We start from the raw sequence: 22,967 nt of genomic DNA on the forward strand, positions 1-22,967 counted from the left end.
CTTATTATCACTATGTACAACTTCAAAAACAAAAGCTTCCAGCTCCAAGTGAAATCATGCTCAACATCCTAGATAGAGTCAAGCTGAGGAAGTTTTGTGAACGGCCAACGGGAGTCTTGGCTTGGAAGACTTAAACAGTTAGAAAATATAAATAAGACCTTCAGTGAGCTGAGAATCATGACAATGCTATCTGAAGTCCACACATCTGGATCTGGGAAGTTTGCATTGTTTATCAGAGACCAGCAAGCAAAATGAAACTCTATGAATGTCCAAACTTCAGCCTTCCAGGAGAGGGGGGTGCTGCAGGTTCACAGTTGGTCTATCAAACACATGACACAGCTCACTTGAGGATTCACAGGCCATTTTTCACCAGCTCATGGACTCTGTTCTCATCGATGATTAAAGGTGCATGGAACTCTTTATCTGCAACATAGCCTTCTAGCCCTTCTCCAGCATAGGAGATGAGAGGAGAGATTTCACACTGGATTGGTACATCATTGGCATCTTTCAAGTGGGGAATTGTTGGGAGGCAAGAGCCATTTTCATCTATGAAGTGTCCCCCAGCATTGAGGACCCAGCAATGATGAAGGGACAGTAAAGCATGCCTAGCAGTGGTCGGGTTGTCCTTCCCATTCTGTCTGCATTCTTGAGTGGGGAGAACTCGTCTTCCCGTAATACTTCATACACCACAAACTTCTTTGCAAACTGGAAGATGTCAAAGACAAAATTTTCCATCTTTATTCCATTTGGCTTGTCTGGCTTCATTAAGTGTCCCTGGGAATCCACATATGGGATCTTCTTCTGAGCCACATGGTGTTGTAACTGAGGTTCATAAACATTGACAACATCTTTCAGGAATGGTACAGTGAAGAAATGATTGGCAATGTTCCCTGTGTTGAACAGCAGCCGTCCATCTGAACTTAGTTTCTGAGCTGTCGACAGAGAAATCTCACTGTATTCTACCACCTGGTACACTCCATCCACTCGGCAAAACACTCCAACTGGCTCTGTGGGGTTTGTTTTCTCTACCACCTTTGCTCCACAATCTGCTCCTTTCTGAATGCAGAATCCAATGAACCGTGGGCCTGCCACTTTTACCAATATGTTGTCCACACAATAGACATGAATACTCCAGATGCCTCTTTGCTCCATGTCCTCCACAATGTTTTGGGCTGCAAGAGCCCGGTAGAGACCACCATTCCCATCTGGAGCCATAGAGACTTTGTTTTTCTCTTCCAAGATAATTTTCCCATCAAAACTCATAGCTGGCAGCATTCCCTGCTGAAAGAAGACCACATTCTCCTTTTGTAAAACAAAGTACTTGTGCTTCATGAAGAACTCCTTTGTAGACTCCATTGTCCTACCCCTGGTCATTATATACCATGGGATGACACACTTGTTGCCATAGTGCTTTTCAGCCAACTGCTTCAGAATACGTTCTGCTTGGATCTGGAAAAGTGTCTTGTGGGATGGCAAGCCAACATCATACATGCCCTTGGGATATGCAACTCCAAGTCTTGTCCCCTGCCCTCCAGCCAGAAGGAGAACTGCTACTTTGTTCTGAGAAATCTGGGAAAGTCCTTCTTTCTAAGGGGGAGGAATTTTAAAGGCGGAAACCACAAAAAGCCAGGAGCTGTAGTCAAGGTAACCTCAAACTAGTCCTTGAATGCTGCATAAGCAGGTTGCAAAAGCCGAAGAGCACTTAGTCATATAATATCAAGTAAATGGTCACTGCTGGACATTTTTCTGTGTTGGGATCATTAAGTCAGGGTTACTGGGAACTTTATCTTCTAGGGACTGGAGTCATAGACAAATGGCTAGTGTGTACAAAGATGGATGCCTAGCATAAAACTGAGTTTCCTTAGCCTTCACTGAACCAGTTTTATTCCTTAAACATAAGAGGACTCTGTACTATATGTATGTATGAATAAATTACTAATACATGTCCTAAATTTCAAAAATGCACATTCATTATATGTACAAAGAATTGCACTAATTATGTAGATGTATAGGTTATACATAACCTATAAAGAGATGTTCAACCCCTTTTAGATAGCATTTCTGTGTAAAGTCATATTAACCTTAAGGTTAACATATAAGTCATTGAAATCAGTGCAGTTTAAGAATACATGACAGTGACTTTTTTGAAATGCTAAACTGTATTAACACTCCATACCTACACAGGGAATTTATAAATATTCAGGCATTGGAGTGCAGAATCAATTAAACAGACTGGTAGAAATGAAGACAGCCTCAAGTTTCAATGCTTAGTTTTCCTACTATGATGTCTACATTCCTGGAGAAACCATTCATGCCCTTTAATTTTCTGAACCTCACTGATGTGGCCTGAAAACACCACCAACAAACTAGATTGTACATTCTAGTAGAGATTTACAAAGATGAGAAAGCTTTGAAAATTTGTCCAGAAAGCTAAGCAATGTAAAAGAAATACATCTGGATGCGTTTCAGCTCACCTGAGGAAAGAATGCATGCCATGCTCCCACTGCACACTGGGACTGATTGACACTACGACATGCATCTGCAACTATTTTCTGGGAGAAAAATTTGGTGTAAGAATGTATTCTGTTTAACTCGTTGACAGTAGAGAATAGTTGTCATACGCAGTGACTTAAAGACTTTCATTTGCTCAGGCAGTGTAATTACTTACTAACCGTGACTCTATAGGGAAGCACAACTGTACAGTGTGTACCAGCAAAAGGCAAAGAGAAAGACAGGAACATAAACAGGATGACGTCCTTAGCTTTGTTGCTTAGAGCCCCCTGTGGTGTAGTGATAGAAATGTTCTGCAGATGATGATGTTTTTAGAATGTCAGAGCAGCACAGAAGGCCCCTGAAGCTGTATCTCAAGGCAATAGGGCAGGATCACAATCAGGTTTGGCTCCTGTGGAGTTTTAGAACTTCACCTTCTCAAGTGAGTAAAGTGCTAGCCATCGAACTAAGACATGGATGCTTGCTCAGCTGTGTTGTCCCTCCCACAATTTACCTAGTGTGCTGTCAATGGCATTCTGAGGGCTAAGTGAACTGACCGCCATGAGCAAGGCGAAAAACAATATTCCCATCTAACTATCAAAACATTCAATGCATCTCCAACAAGCTTTCCATGGTTATCCTGTCATTCTTTCTGTTCTGTCATCTTTAAAGGTGTGTTGTGAAATCAATAGTGTAAAAAACTGATATGCAACCTATCTAGTATACGACCCACATGCTGAGAACCTTCGAGTTAGAGAGGAGCAGTGGGCGGAGTGCATAGCCAACACAAGGGTCCTGGTCTCTGTCTCTGTCTCTGTCTCTCTCTGAGTGTGTGTGTGTGTGTGTGTGTGTGTGTACTTGTGCTTGCTAGGTAAGCACTTTACCACAGAGCTAAATGCCCTGCCCTTACCGAATTCCTAATTCTCAGGCCATGACAAAAGGATATTTCTATGGTGTGTTGCTACCCACTGGAGGAGTTGGCAGGCCAGTAATAAGCTATTTTCTTTTCTCTTGCATCTTTAAGCAGACACACAAGTCAAGAAAAGGAACCTGGAGTCACCTTGCTCAAGACCCTCCTTACCTTGTAGATCAGCAGTTCTCAACCTGTGGGTCGCAACCCTTTGGGGGCAGTGGTATGACCCTTTCATAGGGGTCACACATCAGACACTTACATCATGATTCGTAACAGTAGCAAAATTGCAGCTATGAAGTACCAATGAAATAATTTTGTGTTTGGGGTCGGGTCACCACATCAGGAGGAACTGGGTTAATCAACATTAGGAAGGTTGAAAATCACTGCTGTAAACCCTGAACACATTGGTCTGGACTTTGTAGACTGTATAGCCTGAGGGAAAGGGAAAAGATGCAGCAAACAGGAAAAACAGTTGTTCACTCACAATTCAAAGCTTGGAAGCATTCAAATGTTAATGCAATGCAACCCTCATTAAGGGAGGTAGTGACAGGACTGGGAAACTTGTATGTCTGCCTTTTGCCTCTCATTGTTCACTGGAATTTGGAGACTAGTCTTTCTTTGACACTTCATCACAGAAATGACCAACAGTAACTCACTCGTAAGCTGTATCTGCACCTTCTTGAAGAAGGCATTGAAACATAACTGGAGTTGGGCATGGTGGCAAGCATCTTCAATTCCAGCACTCCGAGGAAAGGGCAGGCGTATCTCTGAGCTCAAGGCCACCCTGGCCTACAAAGTGAGTTCCAGGACAACCAGGGCTGCACAGAGAAACCCTGTCACTAAAAACCAATATATGTAATTGGAGAGGAGAGTCAAAGTCTCCAAAACTTTGCCACAGTGCTAGTGCTAGGGAGATTTGCTGGAGGATGGGGTATGGTGTTAGCTGTCCTAGGGCATTCTTCAGAGTCACTTTTTGCTGTACTGGGGCCTCACACAGTCTGGCAAGCACTGTTCCATGTGCTGTATCATCAGCCCCTCATGGAATTAGAATTAGAGTTAGCACAATAAGAAAGAAGGTTCTTTCATGGAATGTAAAAATCTCACTGGCATATAAACTTACATGATGTGTTCTTCAGTGACGATCCTGGCTATGCAGTGCACTATTACAATCACTTTCTCTTTTTCAATGTAGAATTGGTTTAAGAGTAGGAGAGCCAAATTCAGGAAATGCCTGAGGATGTAAATGCTCTGAGAGGCTCCTGTTGGTGTCCACTGTACCTTTCCCTTAAGACTGTGGAAGAACCCTAGAAAACCACCCCTGCCCAGGAGACAAAAGCACATGGGTCTCTACTGCTAGCAATGCATTGTTTTTCTCCCTTTTCTATCTCACCCATATCTCCTCAATGCTTTTATTTGCAATAAAGAGGTGAAATCGAAATATACTTGCTTCATGAGTCTTTTGGAATTAACATGCTATGCGGGTAAATTATCAATACAATGCCATTTAAAGAGAAAGACAAAGTCCTTTTCCCCGAGGTGACAATGCTAAGGCTATCAAAGAGTATCCCATTTGTGAGAGTGGCTTTACTCTCTTTTACCACCCCCCATAATGGGTCTGTTGGGTTTTTCAGAATCATTAGCGAAGACAATGTTTCTTTTCTCCCAGCATTCTATTTTAGTGTGTGTATGTGGGAATTTAATTTTAGATATCACACACACACACACACACACACACACACACAAGAATTATGAAAACTAAGCCAACATTCTTTGAAGATGCACTGAAGAAGAGAAAAACATCACCTACTGAATGTCTTCTAATTGTTTTGAATGTGAGGTAGCAACATAAAAGTTTCCTTGTTAACTAGTAAGGATGGGGACATTCACATAAAGTCATTCAGTAAAGTGTGTGTGTGTGTGTGTCCACATACATGTTCATGTAGGAAGAGTACATTGACTAGAAGGTGTGTGAGTGTGTGTGTTTGTGTATGTGTAAGTGTGTATGTTAGCCCACATACACATTCATGTAGGAAGAGTACATTGGCTAGAAGGCTAGAAGGTGTGTGTGTGTGTGTGTGTGTGTGTGTGTGTGTGTGTGTGTGTAAATATCAGAGGACAACCCTTGCCATCCACTTGGTCTTTTGAGGCATGATCTTTCACTGAATTGGAACTCACTAAGTAAGCTAGACTGGGTGGCCTGTAACATCCAACAATCACCCACCTCCCCAGCTTTTGGCTTTAAGCATGGCATCTGGAGATTGAACTCATGCTCCTGTGTGTCCCCATGCTTGAAAGACAAATGCTTTACCAACTGAACTGTCTCCTCCGCCCCAACAGATATGATGACAAGTCTTAGGGATCAGTTCTTATTGATCACTTCTTACAGGCAAATGACAAATGACAAAAGGGACATCATTCACCAGCGTCAGATTACACTATTCCTGAGCAGAAATGTGTCTGTGGTGTGGGCTAGATTTCCTTTGTCAAGGCTGTAAACTAGACAAGCTTGTTGGATATGCCAGGTCCCACCTGCTGCTATTGGAATTTAGGCTTCCTGGGTACCTGCTGGTCTCCCTGATTGACATGATAGGCACAGAAATTCCTCTGTTACCTAAAGGAACTACTAGGATCTGTCAGCAGGGAATCTTTATTTTTTTTTCCCTCCCCCCCTCTCTCTCTCTCTCTCTCTCTCTCTCTCTCTCTCTCGGGTTTCTTTGTGTAACAGTCCTGGCTGTTCTGTTCTGGCACTTGGCCTCAAGCTTGCAGAGATCTGTCTGCCTCTCCTCCCAAGAATATTCTTAAATATGTAAAGGGCAGTTAAAGAACAGCTCTAAACTAATGCTCACTTCTGCTTATTTAAAATCCCTTGGTATTTGTTTCTACCGGCTGTTTGCTAGTGCTGTGGTTTCTTGGGGGATCAGGTGGTGGTGAGTCTGTCCCTTGGCAGACCAAGATCTGGGCAGCTGCAGGTCCTAGAGCAAGTCATTTGAATTTTCATTTCATTTCATTTCTGCTACTCAAGGCAATCTCTTGATTGTAACCACCTGTAAATAAAATAAAAAAGAATCAAGTCACATACTTCCAACATACAATGGTACAAATACACCTTATCCATTCCAAAAGGGAGAAATGGGCCTCCCTTTTGGTAAAAAAAAAAATACTGGACTAAAGCAATGCTGAAACACAGTAGGACAAACTCTAAACCCTATTCCTTTATGTCTTATATCAAAGGGCTTAACTAGGTCTATCCTTCCAGTTTTTCTGCCTGCCTCACTCTTAGGCTGTTTCCAATCCCTGTGGATAGTTCTTCTTGTAGATTTCCCAAGACTCTGGCATCTCTAGCATCTGGGGTTGTTCAATGCAAGTCAAAGTGTTTACTTTCACAGCTTCATAAAATTGCCCTTTGGACTTCCATGCATGGACTTGGCTGCCATATGGCTGGCCTCAGTGGCTCTTTAGAAACACAAAGGATGATCCCATGTTCCCTTTACTCATATATGCTTCCTGACTCTAAGCCAGTACCATGTAGATGACTATAAAGTTCAGCTGCCCTCTTGGTGTGTACTTTGTCCCCTTTGAATCACATTTGAAGTAGCTTTTGTTTGTTATTCTTTTCTAGAAGCAGAAAATTCCATAGGCTATGGGGTCCTGGAGAAGTCCCACAAAAGACCACCATCCATATGCAATCATCAAGAGTGTTTTTATTCTAGCATGCTGGGCCTCCCATTGTACACAAAGGCAAGACGGCAAAGACCCTGAGAGGGTTATCTGGGCTCCTTTTAAGGACAGCAGAAGGGGCATTTTGTAAGGCAGTTAGGTCACTTTAGATATGATTGGCTTAAGCAAGTGGCAATCATATTATTATATTCTAATTGGCCAGGGCAAGTCAGGGGCAGGTCGGGGCTACAGTTTTCCATTTTGGGGCAGGCCTGGACAAGTCCCAGGCCTTGTCCTTGAGCTGCTGTGGAGGCTTGCTGGCCTAGTACATACTGACTGTGGGGGATGGCTCAGTGGCCCAGGCTTGTGCGTCCTATCTTCCTTGTCCCTGTTGTCAGTGGCATCAGTGATTAATTGTCCTTTGTTCATGGCTCGTTCACAAACTGCTTGTTCAGTCTGAGGAAACTGAAACTGAGGCCTGATCTCTGAGAGTAGCCTGAGCAATCTGTTATGGCGTCTGCCCAGTCCTCGGAAGGCCTTCACCTTTCACAAGTTGGAAGCATAGTTGGGTGGAGTCTTGTCCTGTGGTCACCCTTCCCTTTATTCCACTGCAGATAAAGCTTCACCATAATTGTTCTACATCTCTCAGTATGTGCCGTTGGGTCAACATTAAGCTTTCTGTTGCTCCTTTTCTCTTCAAACTGCACATTTTGTGTGTCTTTCTGTCTCACGCGGTCTTTTTTAATGAAACATTCAGAACAATCACAGTGTCTTAAAATTTCCCTTGACAAAGAAATTAGTCCATCACTTTTTCAGTACCAGGCAAATTTTTAGGATGAGGGGAGAAAGAAGCCACACTCTTTGCTAAAATATTACAAGAACAACAAAAACTATCTCTAGCCCAGTTGTTAACAGTGTTCTAGTCTGAATTCTCCTGAGTTGGACTTTTGAAGTCCACATGGCTCTGAGCACTACCAACTTCTAAGCTCCTACTAGGTAGGCCCATTAAACTCTGGCTATGACATTCAACTACTTTTATAGTCGAAACTTCCAAAGTCTTTTTTATTCAAAACAAACAAGCAAAAACCACACCTAGGTTCTTCACAGCAATACTCCACTCATGGTACCAACATTTGCCTTGTTAGGGTTTCTACTGCTGTGATAAACATCATGACCAAAACAACTTACAGAAGTTCCAGAGGGTTAGGGTCCATAATGGAAGGGAAAGTAGGCAGCACACTTGGTAGCTAGAACTGGAAGTTGAGAGAGCTAAGGACTCACATCTCTTACTGCAAGCAGAAAGCAGAGAAATAAAACTAAAAGTGGTAAAAATCACTAATCTCTCAGAACCCAACCCCAGTAACAAGCCTGCCAAAGTAGGGCCACAGAAAGGGAACCAAGTATTCAAACGACATTGATAATGGAAGACATTTTCGTTCTCCTGTGGGGAGGGAGGACTTCCTCCTCTGACACCAGGCCTTCAGGGGATTCTCATCACAGGCATCAAATTGCCTGTGGAAGCGCTAGTCAAATAAGGCCCCTACTACACTCTGGATGAAGATAAACTATATAAAACAGGCCTCCTTCCGTCACTGTGCTCCAACAGGCCACCACTAAACAGGCACAGAGTTTCTGGCTCACGGCTCCCAGGCATAAAGACCTGCTCTTGACACTTCTTATCAATCACAGAAAACATTACAATGGTGGGTACAAGGATGGCTCCCTAGGGCTCTTCCAAGAAAATTCCCTTCAAGAAAATGTGGCCTGGACCTCAGCTGCTGTAACCATGAGCTTTGGGTTCCTCTACTTTATCCACAGCACGTGGAGCTCCTATTTTTTATTTATAAATGTTTTTCTTATTTTACACATTGTTCCCAGTTCCCTCTCCCTCTCATCCTCCCATGCCACCATCCTGTCCCATTCCCCATTTACTCCCCAGGAGGGATCGTCAAAATCTGTCAAGTCATTTGGTGTAGTGCTTGGGCCCTGCCTCATTTCTCTAGGCTAAGGGAGTATCCCTCCATGGGGAATGTGCTCACAAAGTCCTTTCGTGCATCAGGGATACATCCAGGTTTCACTGTCAGAGGTCCCTTAGACTTCCCAGGCCTTCTAACTGAGATCTACATCCATGTGGTCTGGGTCAGTTAGTCCTATGCTGGTTTCCCAGCTATCAGACTGGGGTCAATTAGCTCCCCCTTGTTCAGGTCAGCTGTCTCTGTGGGTTTCTCCAGCCTAGTCTTGACACCTTTGCTCATCACTCCTCCCTGTCTGCAACTGGATTCCAGTAGTTAGGCTCAGTGCTTAGCTGTGGGTCTCTGTTTCTGCTTCCATCAGCTACTGGGTGAAGGTTCTAGGATGGCATATAAGTTACTCATCAATCTCAATATCTGGGAAGGGCATTTAAGGTAGCCTCTCCACTATTGCTCAGACTGCTAGTTGGGGTCATCCTTGTAGGTCTGTGGACATTTCTCTAGAGTCAGTTTTCTCTTCAAACCTGTTATGGCTCCCTCTATTATGGTATCTCTTTTCTTGCTCTCTTCTATTCCTCACCCAACTCAATCTTCCTGCTCCCTCATGTTCTCATCTCCCCTCCTCTCCTCCCCTTCTCTTTCTCCTAACTCCCTCTCCACTCACTGCCCCCATCCAGCTCCCATTGTTAAACCACACCTGACATCAAAGTTTGGAGTGTGAGGGTGGAGGTTAGGGGTGGGGGAAAGGTCCCCTTAACCCTTTGAATAACAAACATCACCATGGAGAAAACAAGCAAGTATTCAGATGCCCCTGGGACTTGAAGTTGTGGTGTAGAAGCTGGTGTATCAAATACTTCATGGAACTATTAGCCTTGTTCAGTGGTAGATGGCTTCACAAGTGTGACACTGACTCTGGGTTCCATCCCCAGAGCCCCAGCAAAGGAAGACATTAAGAATGTGTCCTGCCACATGCCTCTACTCGCCCACAGTAAGCACCAGCTGTGTGTCAGGGTAACAGTCAGGTGAGCCCTTTGCGTCTCCCTACAATTTTAATGTTTCTGATGGTTTCTTCCAGGATTGGATGACGTGCCTGGGATATGAAGGGCTCCAAGTCCTTAATCCTGTCCCAGTGCCCTGGAAGAGGATAATACAAAGTTTACATACTCATGTCTGACCTCTAGAAGTGTAGCTGCCTCTTGCCACTCTTGCTAAGTGTTCATTTCTATTAGGGAGAATACTGAAGTCACAAAATATACTCCTATTTTAAGCAAAGGGCCTTCTTTAAAGAACTCACCATCATTGTGGAGTCAGTGATAAGTAAGAAAGAACACGAGATTTTTTTTTTTAGACAGCAGGGTGTCTCCAAGAGTGCTGTAAGCAAGGTGTCTACATCAGGCCAGGCTCCCACCCTCTGTGCTCCCACTCTAGGGTATTTCCCTTCCATGGGGCACTAAAAACAACTAGCTACACCATCCATGCACCCCATCCCTGGATTCTGATTCCATATGTTTTTCTGACGGAGCTGCTGTTTTATCTTTAATGTATGTTTCTTAGACACGTACAACTATTGCTGTTGCCAGAGCCAATGCTCATCTTCATGACCTTCTAGTCCTGTTCACATTTGCCCTCTTCCAAGACGTTCCTCCCAGAAACCAGGTAGAGAGTCAGCAGGCTAGGACACTGACCAGAGAAGTCCTAGGAAAGGTGGTGACAGAAAGTCCAGCATCTGCAGCCAAATAAGGAGAGAAGATAACACTGACTAAAGGACAAGACTCAGGGACTCCATCTTCCCTGTTCTAGCCTCTGCTTCTGATATGATCTGCCTTTTGCAATAATTTTTTAATACAAATATTTCCTCTTCTGTGAAGGAAAAGAACACACAAAAGAGTATATTGAAAATCCCATGTTTTATTGTGAATACAAAGAAAAACAAGGCTGTGACAGTCAGCCTGGGTAACCAAGTTGCTAGGGACACCAGAAGAGCTCATCCCCAAATTGCTCCTGGAAAATGATGACATTGTGGGACTGCACCAGATACTTTATGGACAGGTTGTCTTGGGTAACAGACAGGTGCTTGGTTTTTAATGCCTTCTGGGTTTTCCTAAGTTTGTCTCTTGTTGAACCACTCCTGAAATCAGAGTGAGAAAGGGATTAGATAGACATATAGAGCCATTGCTGCTATGATGGAAAAATACATCTTTTACTGTCATTTTCTCCTGAGAGTCTCTATGCACCCACAATTCAGTTCATAACTACCCACATGCTTCACATGGCTGCAACTATCAGTCTGGATTAAAGGCATACATAACTCATGATTTACACCCCTCCACCACAAAAATAATTCAACACACAATGCCCTTTCTTCCATACAACCTTACAGAACTTGAGCTATTTGCCAAGTTCTCTACCCAAGGCTTGGAGTCAATCTTTTGTTTGTTTTTTGTTTTTTGTTTTTGTTTTGTTTGTTTGTTTGTTTTGCCTCTCTTTAAAAAAGTTCTCATGAAATCTGGAACCATACCTCCTCCCGATCTACCAACGTAATGGAAATGTTGAACAATGGTTTATCCTGGACACAATCTAGAATAATGGCAGAAACTTATAGTTAGAACTGCCACGTGTGCTTTGTAAGATCTACCTAAAGGAACCAGAGCCAACCTCTTGGTCCTCACCCACATCAGTCTTGCCTTAAGTGAACAGGCCTTAGTTTCTTAGCATGAATTTTATTATTCAGTTATTCCCTTGCCTCTATATTCATTCATTCATTATTTTTACCAACTGCATATACATGGTGTTTAGTAATCACTTGCAACCCTGCTCTTTCCTACAATCATATGAGTATTTCCAAGTGACCCTGAGTTTCAACATGACTCTACACAGAACACACTTGTGTGTCATAGAGTCAAATGTTAATTATTGGACACACATATATCACATACATGTACATAAATGTGTGTGTGCCCATGTGTGCACATAGAGGATTGGAGATGTTATTTTGTTTTGCTTTTACTTTAGGAACACGTGTGACTTCAGTCATGGGGAAGAAACACTAGATAAATTTCCTTTTTCTTATTTTCTACTTGCAAGGACCAATAGTCTAAATCTTGCATACCAGCCTAAAGCACATAAGAAAAAAAGCACTGTAATTACAGAGTGAAAAGTACAAAGCCACCAATGTCCTAAGTCAGGCCTAAGATGGAGGACCCTGCCAAACTATTTTTGCAGGCTGCTGGACCTTCACTTTCTGTCCATCCATTCATGAGCTCTGCCAGCTCTTTTCTCTGGACAGAAGCAAAAGACAAATGACACTTTGCTCATGTTTTTATCTATCTCCCTGAGACCTCCACAAGTACACACTTCTCAGTTAATTCTAAGGAAGAGTATTGTTTATAAGTTCCTTCACCTTGTCACAAAATTAAAGGAAGGCTGCTCTGTAATCTAAATGCTGCTGTTAATGGTCTCTAGGGCAATTAACAAATGTCTAAATCTGTCACACATAATTTACACTGTGTGTGTGTGTTGTGGAAAATGAAACCTATGGCCTAAGGTAGACTAGGCAAGTGCTGTATCATTGAGTTATACCCTAGGAGTTTGGTGGGTTTTGTTTTGCTAGTACGTTACATTACCCTACATTGCTCAGATTAACCTTGAACTTCCTCTGAAGCCCAGGTACCCTTGCACTTTCAGTCTTTCTGTCTCTGCATCCTGAGTAGCTGAGATTACAGATCCATGCCTCCAGGTCCAGCTAACTGCAAATGTTCTACAGGAAGACTGTTTCACTACAGGTACATAAGAAAACCTCATTCATTTGACCTGATTTCAATGAAGTTTCATGGCAAAAAAAAAGCATGGCCATAGAACAGGCAATACACATCAAATTGATAAATTTGGCAGATATCAAACTTAAAATTTTTCTGTGTATCAAAGGAAACTATCAAAGAAAAATGGAATAATGCAATCAGACAACACAAACATCAACAGCTCATCAAAGCAGACCTATGTCTTTTTAAAAAATGCATAAGGAGACATTTGATCCAGAAAGATAGGTTATGATGGTCATAAACATAAGAAATGTTGCTTAGTCACACATAAAGAAATGCAAATCAAAATCCCACCACTGTGGCCTCAATCCCAGAGGGGTGGCTAGTTGCAACATTCAGAAAACAGCAAGCCTAGTGAGGCCCCCAGGGCACTGGGAAGATTATCCCTATCTAGAGAAGTGTCAAATTGTTCAACCACACAGTAAGAATCAATCACATCCTCCAAACAGAACCTTGGATTTATCACGTAATCCAGCATTTCCACCTGTGTGTATACTCATAAAAGGGACATGTATTAAGGGAAATGAGGAAGTTGTAAAGGGGCAGATTCTGCATGATTTTACCTGAGGTACCTGGACAAGTCAGACTCAGAGGATAAAAAGGTAGACTAGAGGTAGTTAGGGACTAGGGAGAAGAAAGGGTAGTTATTTAACAGGCAAGGATTTTCATTTACAAACACAAATTCTGGAACCGTGTACTAAGACAGCTTGAAAAGACTTTAGACTACTGGCTGGGTTCTGAACTTTAGATTTAGGTAGTGACTTTTATATTTTTGTTTTTCAGGACCATTTATTTATTTATTTATTTATTTATTTATTTGCCTTATTTTACATATTGATCCTAGTTTCCTCTCCCTTCTTCCCATGCCTCCCCACCCTCCCATTCCCTCCCCCCTCCACACACACACACCACAGGGAAGGTGATACCTTCCAGGAGGGGCAGGACCATTTTTTAAGCAAAAGAAATAAAAATGCATGTCCAGAGAGCATTTTAGAGACTTTGTTTTCATTAAAGCTTCATAAAAATTTGACCTTCTTTCCCAAAGGGCATGACCCTACCTCTATCATAGAATCAGGTAAAGACTTTGGTTTCATGGCCAAGAGGGGAAGGAAGTCAACCCTGATGACACAAACCAGTGATCTCAGCTACTAAAGAGGCTGCAGGTAGAGGAGCACAAGTTCAAGGACTGACTAGGCTACCAAGTTTCAAGGCCTGCCTGCACTACTCAGACCCTGATTTAACAAAACTAAGAAGTGACTGACAATGTACTTCTGTGGCAAGGCCCTTGTTGAACATGTGTGAATCAGTGTGTCCAATCTCAAATCCATTAAAATACTGTTAACAAAGCCTGGTGGTGATGGCACCTTTAATCCCAGCACTAGGGAGGCAGAGATCGATGGATATCTGAGTTTGAGGTCAGCATGGTCTACAGAGTGAGTTCTGGGACAGCCAGGGTTAACACAGAGAAATCCTTTCTCGAAAACAAACAGAACAACAACAAACCAAAAACAAAACCTTTCATCCAGACTGCAGCAGGTCAGGATAGAGAAAGAGAGCCCAGAGCCCTGAAAATACAGGCCTGTTATATACCATCTGAGAACATCATTGTACTTAGTTTCTTGCAATACTGTCTGCAGTTGCCACAGCTGCCCAGGTGTGAACTTGTGTGGTTTCTAAGGACTGAAGAGTGATGGCTGCTCACTGACCATGTTCTCAGCCTCCTCCAGCTCTTCCTCTTCAGGCTCCTGGTTACTCTCTTCAATGTTGTTTATGTCCTATTTCTCATAACCATAGCCACCACCATCCATTTGTTCAGCCTCAAGTGTTACTAATTCTTCACAGAAGCCTACTCCATAATAGTCGAGGTAAAAATAAAAGTACTTTTGAGCCATGGCTGCTGCTCTGAAGATCTTCAAGGTGTGGAGCCTCTGAAGAGAAAATTAGGGTTCTTCAGAAAAAAAAATCATTATCCCAAGCTGCGCATGTCACTCTATGATGCCCGTGTGCCCTCTTTCCACAGCTGTCATTGCTTTTGGCTCACAGCCCTAGGTGGGGCTAATTTTGGTGCGCAAGGTTTGTGGTATGGTTGGGAACAATGGTGTGGACCCATCAAAGAGAAGACTGTTGCCAAAGGATGCTTGACAAAACAGGGCCACTTATAGTGGAAGGCTACTTTTAGGATGCATTGGAGAAATGTATCCCAAGTTGAACCAGAGTTGTGGATCTCCCTTGTTCCTAGAGAATAAGAGAGTTAGGAGGGATGAGAACTCTCCCTGACCAAAAAAATACTATACCTTACATTGAGGAACTTCTTATGGCCCAAACCTCCAAACTCCTAACCTAAGTTATTCATAGGCTGGGAATTAACTTGACATCATTGAGCAAGGGGGCTTATTCATTACATATTTCTGCATGGACACTCAACACAAAGAGGGCCTTGATGGGAGATGTCATTCTGTAAATATGTTTCTTGTATAGTTTAAGAATATAGCACTGTTGGCCAATAGAAAAGCAAGACAGGTGGGACTAGGAGACTAGGAGGAGAGAGGAAGAAGTAGGGAAGAGAGTCAAGATGGAGGCCAGAGAGAGAAGAATGCTGGGGCCTGTCTCTGGTAAGATGAGACCACGCAGAAGTACTTAGATTAATAGAAACATGTTAATATTTAAGACAGAGCTAGTCAATAAGAAACTAGTAGCTGGCCAGCAGAATTATATCTAATACAGCATCTCTGTGTCTCTGTGTGTTATTTGGGAGCTGGCATGGCTCTGGGACCAGGCCGGGGGGGGGAAACACACTCATAACAGGGCCTTGGTTTTATAGACGGCAGGAGCTATCCTTTGGGGCTGGGTTTGAAAGCATTCTCACTGTGTATGCATAGCATAACTTCTGATGCTTGCCTAAGCAGATGCTTGGGCCATGGTGATAGTCCCCAGAATGGGCATGGCTGACCCTGTGAAGCACAAGAGCAAGTGGATGTCAAGTTGAGCTTCATGGCTGCCTGCTTGTGTTACTGCTTGTCCACCTGTCCAGGAGTAAAGAAGAACCACAGGTTCACACTGCAAGAACTGTTTCAGACAACTGTAACATGGCTTTACCTTCAACGGTGTTGTTAAAGATAAGAAATACGACATCTTGTGTAAGAAAAGAGGAAAGAATTCTTTAGGCTATTGCTAGCAACGAGAATTGAAGAGTCTGTCCAGGTGAGAGAAATGCATTGTGCTTTTCAGAAGAGAGGCCGGTTAATTTTGTTTGTAATTATCAACGTGAAAGTTAATGTGAGAATGTTTACAAAGAAATGCATTTTCTTTTTAGTGAAAAGCATACATACCTACATAAGTCAGTATGTATGAAGAGAATATGCTTGAATAAGAAGTATGTTTAGAACAATATCTTGTGTTTGGTAGGAAAGAGACTTTTACACACATATAAACAAGAAAGGAGGAGATTGTGTGCTGATAAGAATTGCATTGTCTCCACTGGGAAAGGAGGCAAGATCTCTTTCGACGGTAGTTAGAAACATGAAAAGGACAATGAAGAATAATAGGTTAGAGAAATGATGGCCTTGGCAATAGAGACCACCTGAACGTCTCTATGTGAACATTAATATTGATCGTGTAGAGATGAGAAATGTATTTTCTTCTCTAGGAAGGCAGGCAAGATCTCTTTCCTCTGTAGTTTGTAACAGGAATAAAAAGAACAGTGCAAAAATGTGAGAGAAATGCATTGTCTTTCTCCAATTCGATGCCACCTCAACTACGATTGTAGTTCTCAATGGGAAAGTTAATGTTTTCATGGCAATGTGTAACTTGTTGCCTTTAATGCTAAAGTGCACCAGCGACTCACAGTGTTTTTAGCAACGTGTTTGCTTAGCAACAATGTTCTGTAGAAATTGTGTTTCCTAGGCAAGAATCAACTTCATTTGCACAGAAACGGAGAAAGAAAAATAAGGGAAAAGAAGAAAGACCTCCTTAGACTATAGCTAGATATGATATGGAATAGAATCTACTTGACAGAAATGCATTTTGGTTTTAGAGGTCAATTTCAATTGTACTTACCAGTGTGAACGTCAATGTGACCATGCTTATGGAAAAACATTGTTTCAGGCAGGACGGGCCTACTACACTACACTGCATTTAGAAATGTGTAAGGATAAGATGTGTTTAGAACAAGACGTTGTGACACAACTCATTTTCACTGAAAGTGCAACATCAAAAAGAGGTAGTGTACTGAGAAATGATTTCTACTCTGTAGGAAAACAAGCAAGATCCTCTTTTGACTGCTGCTAGAAACTCAAATAGACAGTGAGTATAGAAGAAAGGCAAAGTATCTCTCTGAAAGCCATGTATCAGGATAGAAGTACCGTTAGAGTTTGATGCATCGTTAGGTTTAGGATTAGGGTTAGGGTTAGGATTAGGGTTAGGTTTAGGATTAGGGTTAGCGTTAGTCTTAGCATTAGGGTTATGTTTAGCATTAGGCTGAATGTTAGGTTTATCATTATCCTAAGGCTTACGGTTAGGTTTAATGTTCTGTTTATGGAGCACAAGCATACATGAAGGTAAACCACTCATACATGCAAAAAAACATTTTTGAATATTAATACTTTGTAGTCTTTCTTTGTAATATGGTGACAAGAAGAACAAACAGAAAAAGAAAGTGAAAAGGACAGTGTGTTGTGAGACATGAAGAGAACAAGCATAGTCAGGGGATGGAATTGTCAACCCCAGGCAAAACCCTGATTTGGGTGTATCCTGGGATGAATCTGTCTGGTTCCCAGCTTCTTCATCCAGGAAATGAGGATAAGATCATTAGTACAAGACAAAGATAGCAAAAGCAGACTCCCAGCACAGCTGTTTTTCTCTAACATGCCTAAGAACTCAACACCATTATCTTCAGCCCGAGATAAATAGTTCATCACCATTTTCTTTCCTTGCTTGCATCTTTTCCTTCCTGAGGCCATCGTGAACAAAGCAGCTAGAGAGACTTAATGATGGAAATGGGAAATTGGACCTTGTAACAGACCTGATTACCCTTTTACAAAGCTCGTTCATGAGCTGGGTCCAGAAAGGGGCATTTCATACAAGGGAGTGAGTATGACATTATGTCAGATATCTGGTAACAAACCTCAACAGAACTTTAAAAAAAAAAAAAAAAAAAAAAAAAAAAAAAAAAACAGAGCCCTGTCAGCAGCTAAAAAGAGACAATTTCTTGGCAAGCTCCTGGCAGTACTCACACATAACACAACAAAATCCTAACCCAGGGAACACTTGAACCTCTAAAGAGCATCTATGATCAGGTCCGCGTGCTACTGGGTACTCCAGAGCCTGGATAGTGTGTGTGTTGCTGAATGTAGTGAGCACTGACCAGGACTCCACATGCAATTGCTGAGGAGTTCTGGTCACCACAGCAAATCCCATCTTTGCACTTTTTTAACAGGTGCTTTGGCTTTCTTCACAGAACATCCGAGCAACTTAATCATATGGCCATATGGGCACTATAATGTGACTTTTAGGTTCACTGCTAGTTCCAAGAGATGACTTTCACAAAGCAAACCACCATCAATAAGACCTTCAGAGTGCCTGACCCTGATTCCATTCCCTACTGAAGATGGCTGTGCATCACAGCCAAGAGTCTGCTGAGGCACACAGCTCTACCACCACATTGAGCCAATGGAGCCTCAATCCAAGCAAAGGGGATTATGACAGCAGATGAAGCAGCCCGAGAGTCAAGACAGCCAAGGAAGAATTTTCTGGACATAGCAGAACTGAAACAGATGCTCTGGTGAACTCTAGGAAACAGGAAACAGCCCTTTTCTTTAGCACACAATGTTCTTTCCTATGCTGCTCTGAGTCTTCAGCCCTTAGCATCTCCCTTCTGGTGTACCCAGGCCTCTGATGCATTGGCACTTTCTCTTTCCTATATCTCTGTATCTTTCTCTCTCTGATTTTGCTTCTTTCCAGATGTGAAAGCCATTCCAAGAGCATGGGAAGGTGTAGATACAGATGAAGATATTACCCAGATCTCAGCAAGGAACAGAGATCCTAGCAGCGAAAGCTGACTGGCAATGGTGGTTGTCTTAGTTAGGGTTTCTATTGCTATGATAAAACACAGTGTCCAAAAGCAACTTGAGGACAAACGAGTTTCTCTATGCTTTCAGTTCTACATAGCAATCTATCAGTGAAGGAAGTCAGGGCAGAAAAATAAATATGTCAAGAATCTTGGGGCAGGAGCTCATACAGAGGCCATGCAGGATTCTGCTTATTGGCTTGCTCCTCATTGGCTTACTCAGCCTTGCTCTTGTGGTATTCAGGGTCACCAGTTCAGGGGCAGCACTGTCTACAGTGCACTAACGCTTGCCCATAGGACAATCAGGTGGGAAGATTTTCTTAGTGGAGTTTCCATCTTCCAAAATGATTAGCATATGTCAAGTTGACACAAAGTTTGCCAGGACAGTGGTGCAGGAATTCCTGTCCCCTTTCATAGTCAAAGATGGAGGATGCTTTTAGGCAGCCAGGTGGCAGTCAGCATTTTCCCAAGTATTTGAAATCCCCAAAGTAACTATGGATTAAACAGCTGGCTCAATGAGGTACCCAGTCTCAGAGAGCAGGAGTGGTACCCAGACCTCATTCTTTGCTCCTGGATCCATGTCCCACTTTTCTTGAACCAAGACCAACTTAGGGATTTGAGACTGCTGGGGCCTATAAGCCTTGGGCATTAGCATGTACAGAATGCCTCTTGGTCAGCAAGGCAATTATTTTAACAAGAGATCTTGATGAATCAAACAGGGAGAGTTTGACCTGACAAGAGGCTTGTGTACACAGATTTGATTGAATGCAGGGTCTTAAAAAGGGGGGACTGTAGGGCATTGTCGTGCAAAAGAACACCAAGAGTCCACTTGAGTGCATGCTATTCACAGTGGGCACAGATTAATCTCTTTCATCGTCAAAGTTACTGTGCAAAGTCTTGTTCATTTGAAATTCAGTTCTGTAATCTCCTCCATCTTACTGTTCAGTAGAATCCATGTCTCAAAGAAGCCTTCATCTAGGTACTAAAGAATTAATACTATCCAGACAAACAGTCAGATACTAATATGAAAGTTTGAAAGAAACGATACCTATTTCGTTCATCTATACCTTTAAATGCAGTATGCATCATCCCCTGAGACACCAGATTGAAAGATGCATGAACCCCAAATTAGAGTGTTTGTAGGAACCATTTGACAACCAGTTCTAACATATTTCCTAGAGAATTGTATCAGCTGTCTAAGTAAGGTCAGTAAGATTCAAGTCACAGTCATTCTACCTTGTCGGTAAAGCCAATTTTAAGCCATCTTTATTCTTGAGAACAAAAGTATCTCAAAACCCAACAACCCACTGGCTGGTGGTAATGCACTCCTTTAATCTCAGCACTTGGGAGGCAGAGGCAGGCAGATCTCTGTGAGTTCAAGGCAAGTCTGACCTTTAGAGTGAGTTCCAGGACATCCAGGATTGTTACACAGAGAAACCCAGTCTCAAAAACCCAAACCAAAGAAGAAACAAACAAAAACAACAACAACAATAACATGTTGTTCTGCCCCAATAGTCTTCACTATAAGCCCTCCTGCCACATGTATTCTGTATTCTGCTCTCTGTTCACCACCCCTACACAAAGTATCTCTGATGGAGTTTTTACTTTTCTCACATATGTTTGTGAACACTAAGCACAGAAGCACCACAAGTGTAAAAGGCAGAAGGCATCAAAGTTAAGAACTTGCCACTGTCTGGCTGCAATCTTCTTCCCAGGATAAGAGATAAAATCCACTTTTTATTTAATTGTTTATTTATAACCAAGTCCATTTAAATGAAAACAAACATTTATAGACAATATTTGGGAATTTGGGCGTCGTTCTTTCCAAACTACTTCCTGCTGGTAAGGGGCCCTATCATGGGGGATTCTAAGAAGATGCAGAAATCCTGGCTGTAATCAGTAGGGCTGCTTTGTCCAGCTGTTTTGAATGTAGGATCACCTGGTACTCTGTTTCAGGCAATCTGGCTTAATCAAACCACATTAGTCTGGAAGGAATACACAGCTTTTAATTTTCTGTGGAAACAAAAATAGAAATCCTTTTCCCCAGTCCTTGAACTTGAATTTTGGAGTCAAAGCATTTTTTTATTTAATTTATTATTTTACATGTCGATCCCAGTTCCCTCTCCCTCCCTCCCTCCCTCCCTTCTTCCCTCCCTTTTACCCTCTCTGCCCTCTCCCATGCACTCTAACCACCCTCCCCTCCCATCCCCCCACCCCAATTCCATATGTAGGGGAATGCCATCCAGTTGGGGTCATATAGATCTGACAGGTCATGTGAAGTAGGGACTAGGGCTTCTCTCCTGACTCTAGATTAAGGCAGTTATCCCTCCATGGGGGATGTATTCACAAAGTCCTTTAGTGCACCAGGGATACATCCTGGCTCCACTGTCTGAGGTCCCTTAGACTGCTCAGTCCTTCTGGCTGAGACCCATATTCAGGGGGGCCTGAGTCAGTCCCATGCTGGCTTCCCAGCTATCAATCAGTCTGGTGGCCTGTTAGCTCCTCGTTGTTCAGGTAAGCTGTCTCTATGTGTTTCTGCATCCTGGGCTTGTCCTCTCCATCTGCATCTGGGTTCTAGTTCGACTCAGTGTTTATGGTTTATGTATGGGTGTTTGATCCTGTTTCCAACAGGCATTAGTTGAGGGCTCCGTGGATAAGTTAGTTGTTGATCTCAGTATCCGGGAAGGGCATTTATGGTAGCCTTTCCACAGAAGCTCAAATTGTTAGTTGGCGGCAGTCTTGTAGTTCTCTAGACCTTTCTTTGTGTTCAATTTTATCTTCACACCAATATTGGCTCCCTCTTTTATGTTCTCTCTCTCTCTCTCTCTCTCTCTCTCTCTCTCTCTCTCTCTCTCTCTCTCTCTCTCTCTCTCTCTCTCTTGTCTTCTATTCCTAACCAGGCTCAATCTTCCTGGTCGCACATGTTTTCCTTTCCTCCCCCTCATTTTCTCCTACTTCTCTCTCAATACGCTGCCCCCCCCCACTTCACCTGAGCTCTGGGGGACTTGTCCCTTCCCAGTTCTGTGAGGGACTTTATATGAATCTCTTAGAATACACCTTGTATTCTAGTAATCTAGTTCCTCTGGTGGTGTGAATTATAGGCTGGTGATCCGTTGATCTAGGTCTAAAATCCATATATGAGTGAGTACATACTGTGTTCCTCTTTTTGTGACTGGATTACCACATTCAGGATGGTTTCTTCAAGTGCCATCCACTTGCCTGCTAATTTCAAGATACCATTATTTTTTTCTGCAGAGAAGTATTCCATTATATAGATGTGCCACATCGTCATTATCCATTCTTCGATACAATCCACTTTTGTCCAGACACTTATATGAAGCTTCATGTTATGAGCCAGGTTAAGGACACCCAGGTATCACTGCCACCTTTGACCACACTTCTATCTGCAACTCCCTAATAAACCACTATCCATGCAATTCTCCATCTGTGTATCTCTTTGCATGGCCTCATAGCACCTTGCAGCTGCATCTCATACACTGGATCTAGGTTTTTCAGATCTAAAACCACAACACAATATTGTGAACTGCAAATTCTCCATCACTAGTATGGTTAGTTATTTCTACAAATATAGTCTCTGTGGTTGTTTTACATGGCATGGCACAGCCTTTGCAACATGATCTCATGGCACCTGAGCAACCTGCACTGGGCCTGCACAAAATGGACCCATCAACAGCCAATCATGAATTAAAGAGGAGCTCATGAGACCCTAAACCCTCTCTGCTGAGATATTGGCAATTTACAAATCTGGGAAGGGACAGTCGTTGCCTTCTGTTGTATAACAAGTGATAAACCCTCCTGGTTCTAGCGAATACTTCCAAATCCATCTTCATAAGACCAGCCTAGATAAAATCAATGAGTCACAAATTGATGGCATGGCTGTGGGAAAAGCACATGGTAGGGAAGCAGCCTTGTAGTACCTCTAATCATTAGGAACTTAAGGAAAGTGGAGATGAGGGTTATGAAAGAAAGTAATTAACCTGATGTTTTGGATAACCACTCTTCTCCACAATTCATTACTATTTATGGTGGTACCA

General features: G+C 42.6%; 1 protein-coding gene across 1 annotated transcript in view; it reads right to left on the minus strand.

Annotated features, from left to right (window-relative positions):
• Positions 1-339: 339 nt before the first annotated feature.
• The window catches only part of LOC127217449 (UDP-N-acetylhexosamine pyrophosphorylase-like), a 33,708-nt gene continuing 11,080 nt past the window's right edge, over positions 340-22,967 (minus strand). The window contains 2 exon segments of the mRNA XM_051178451.1: positions 340-636; positions 639-1,587. Coding sequence (XP_051034408.1) covers positions 353-636; positions 639-1,587 — 1,233 coding nt within the window. The 3' untranslated portion in view covers positions 340-352.

The sequence above is a fragment of the Phodopus roborovskii genome, unplaced genomic scaffold, assembly GCF_943737965.1.
Source record: "Phodopus roborovskii unplaced genomic scaffold, PHOROB, whole genome shotgun sequence".
Taxonomy (NCBI): Eukaryota; Metazoa; Chordata; class Mammalia; order Rodentia; family Cricetidae; genus Phodopus; species Phodopus roborovskii.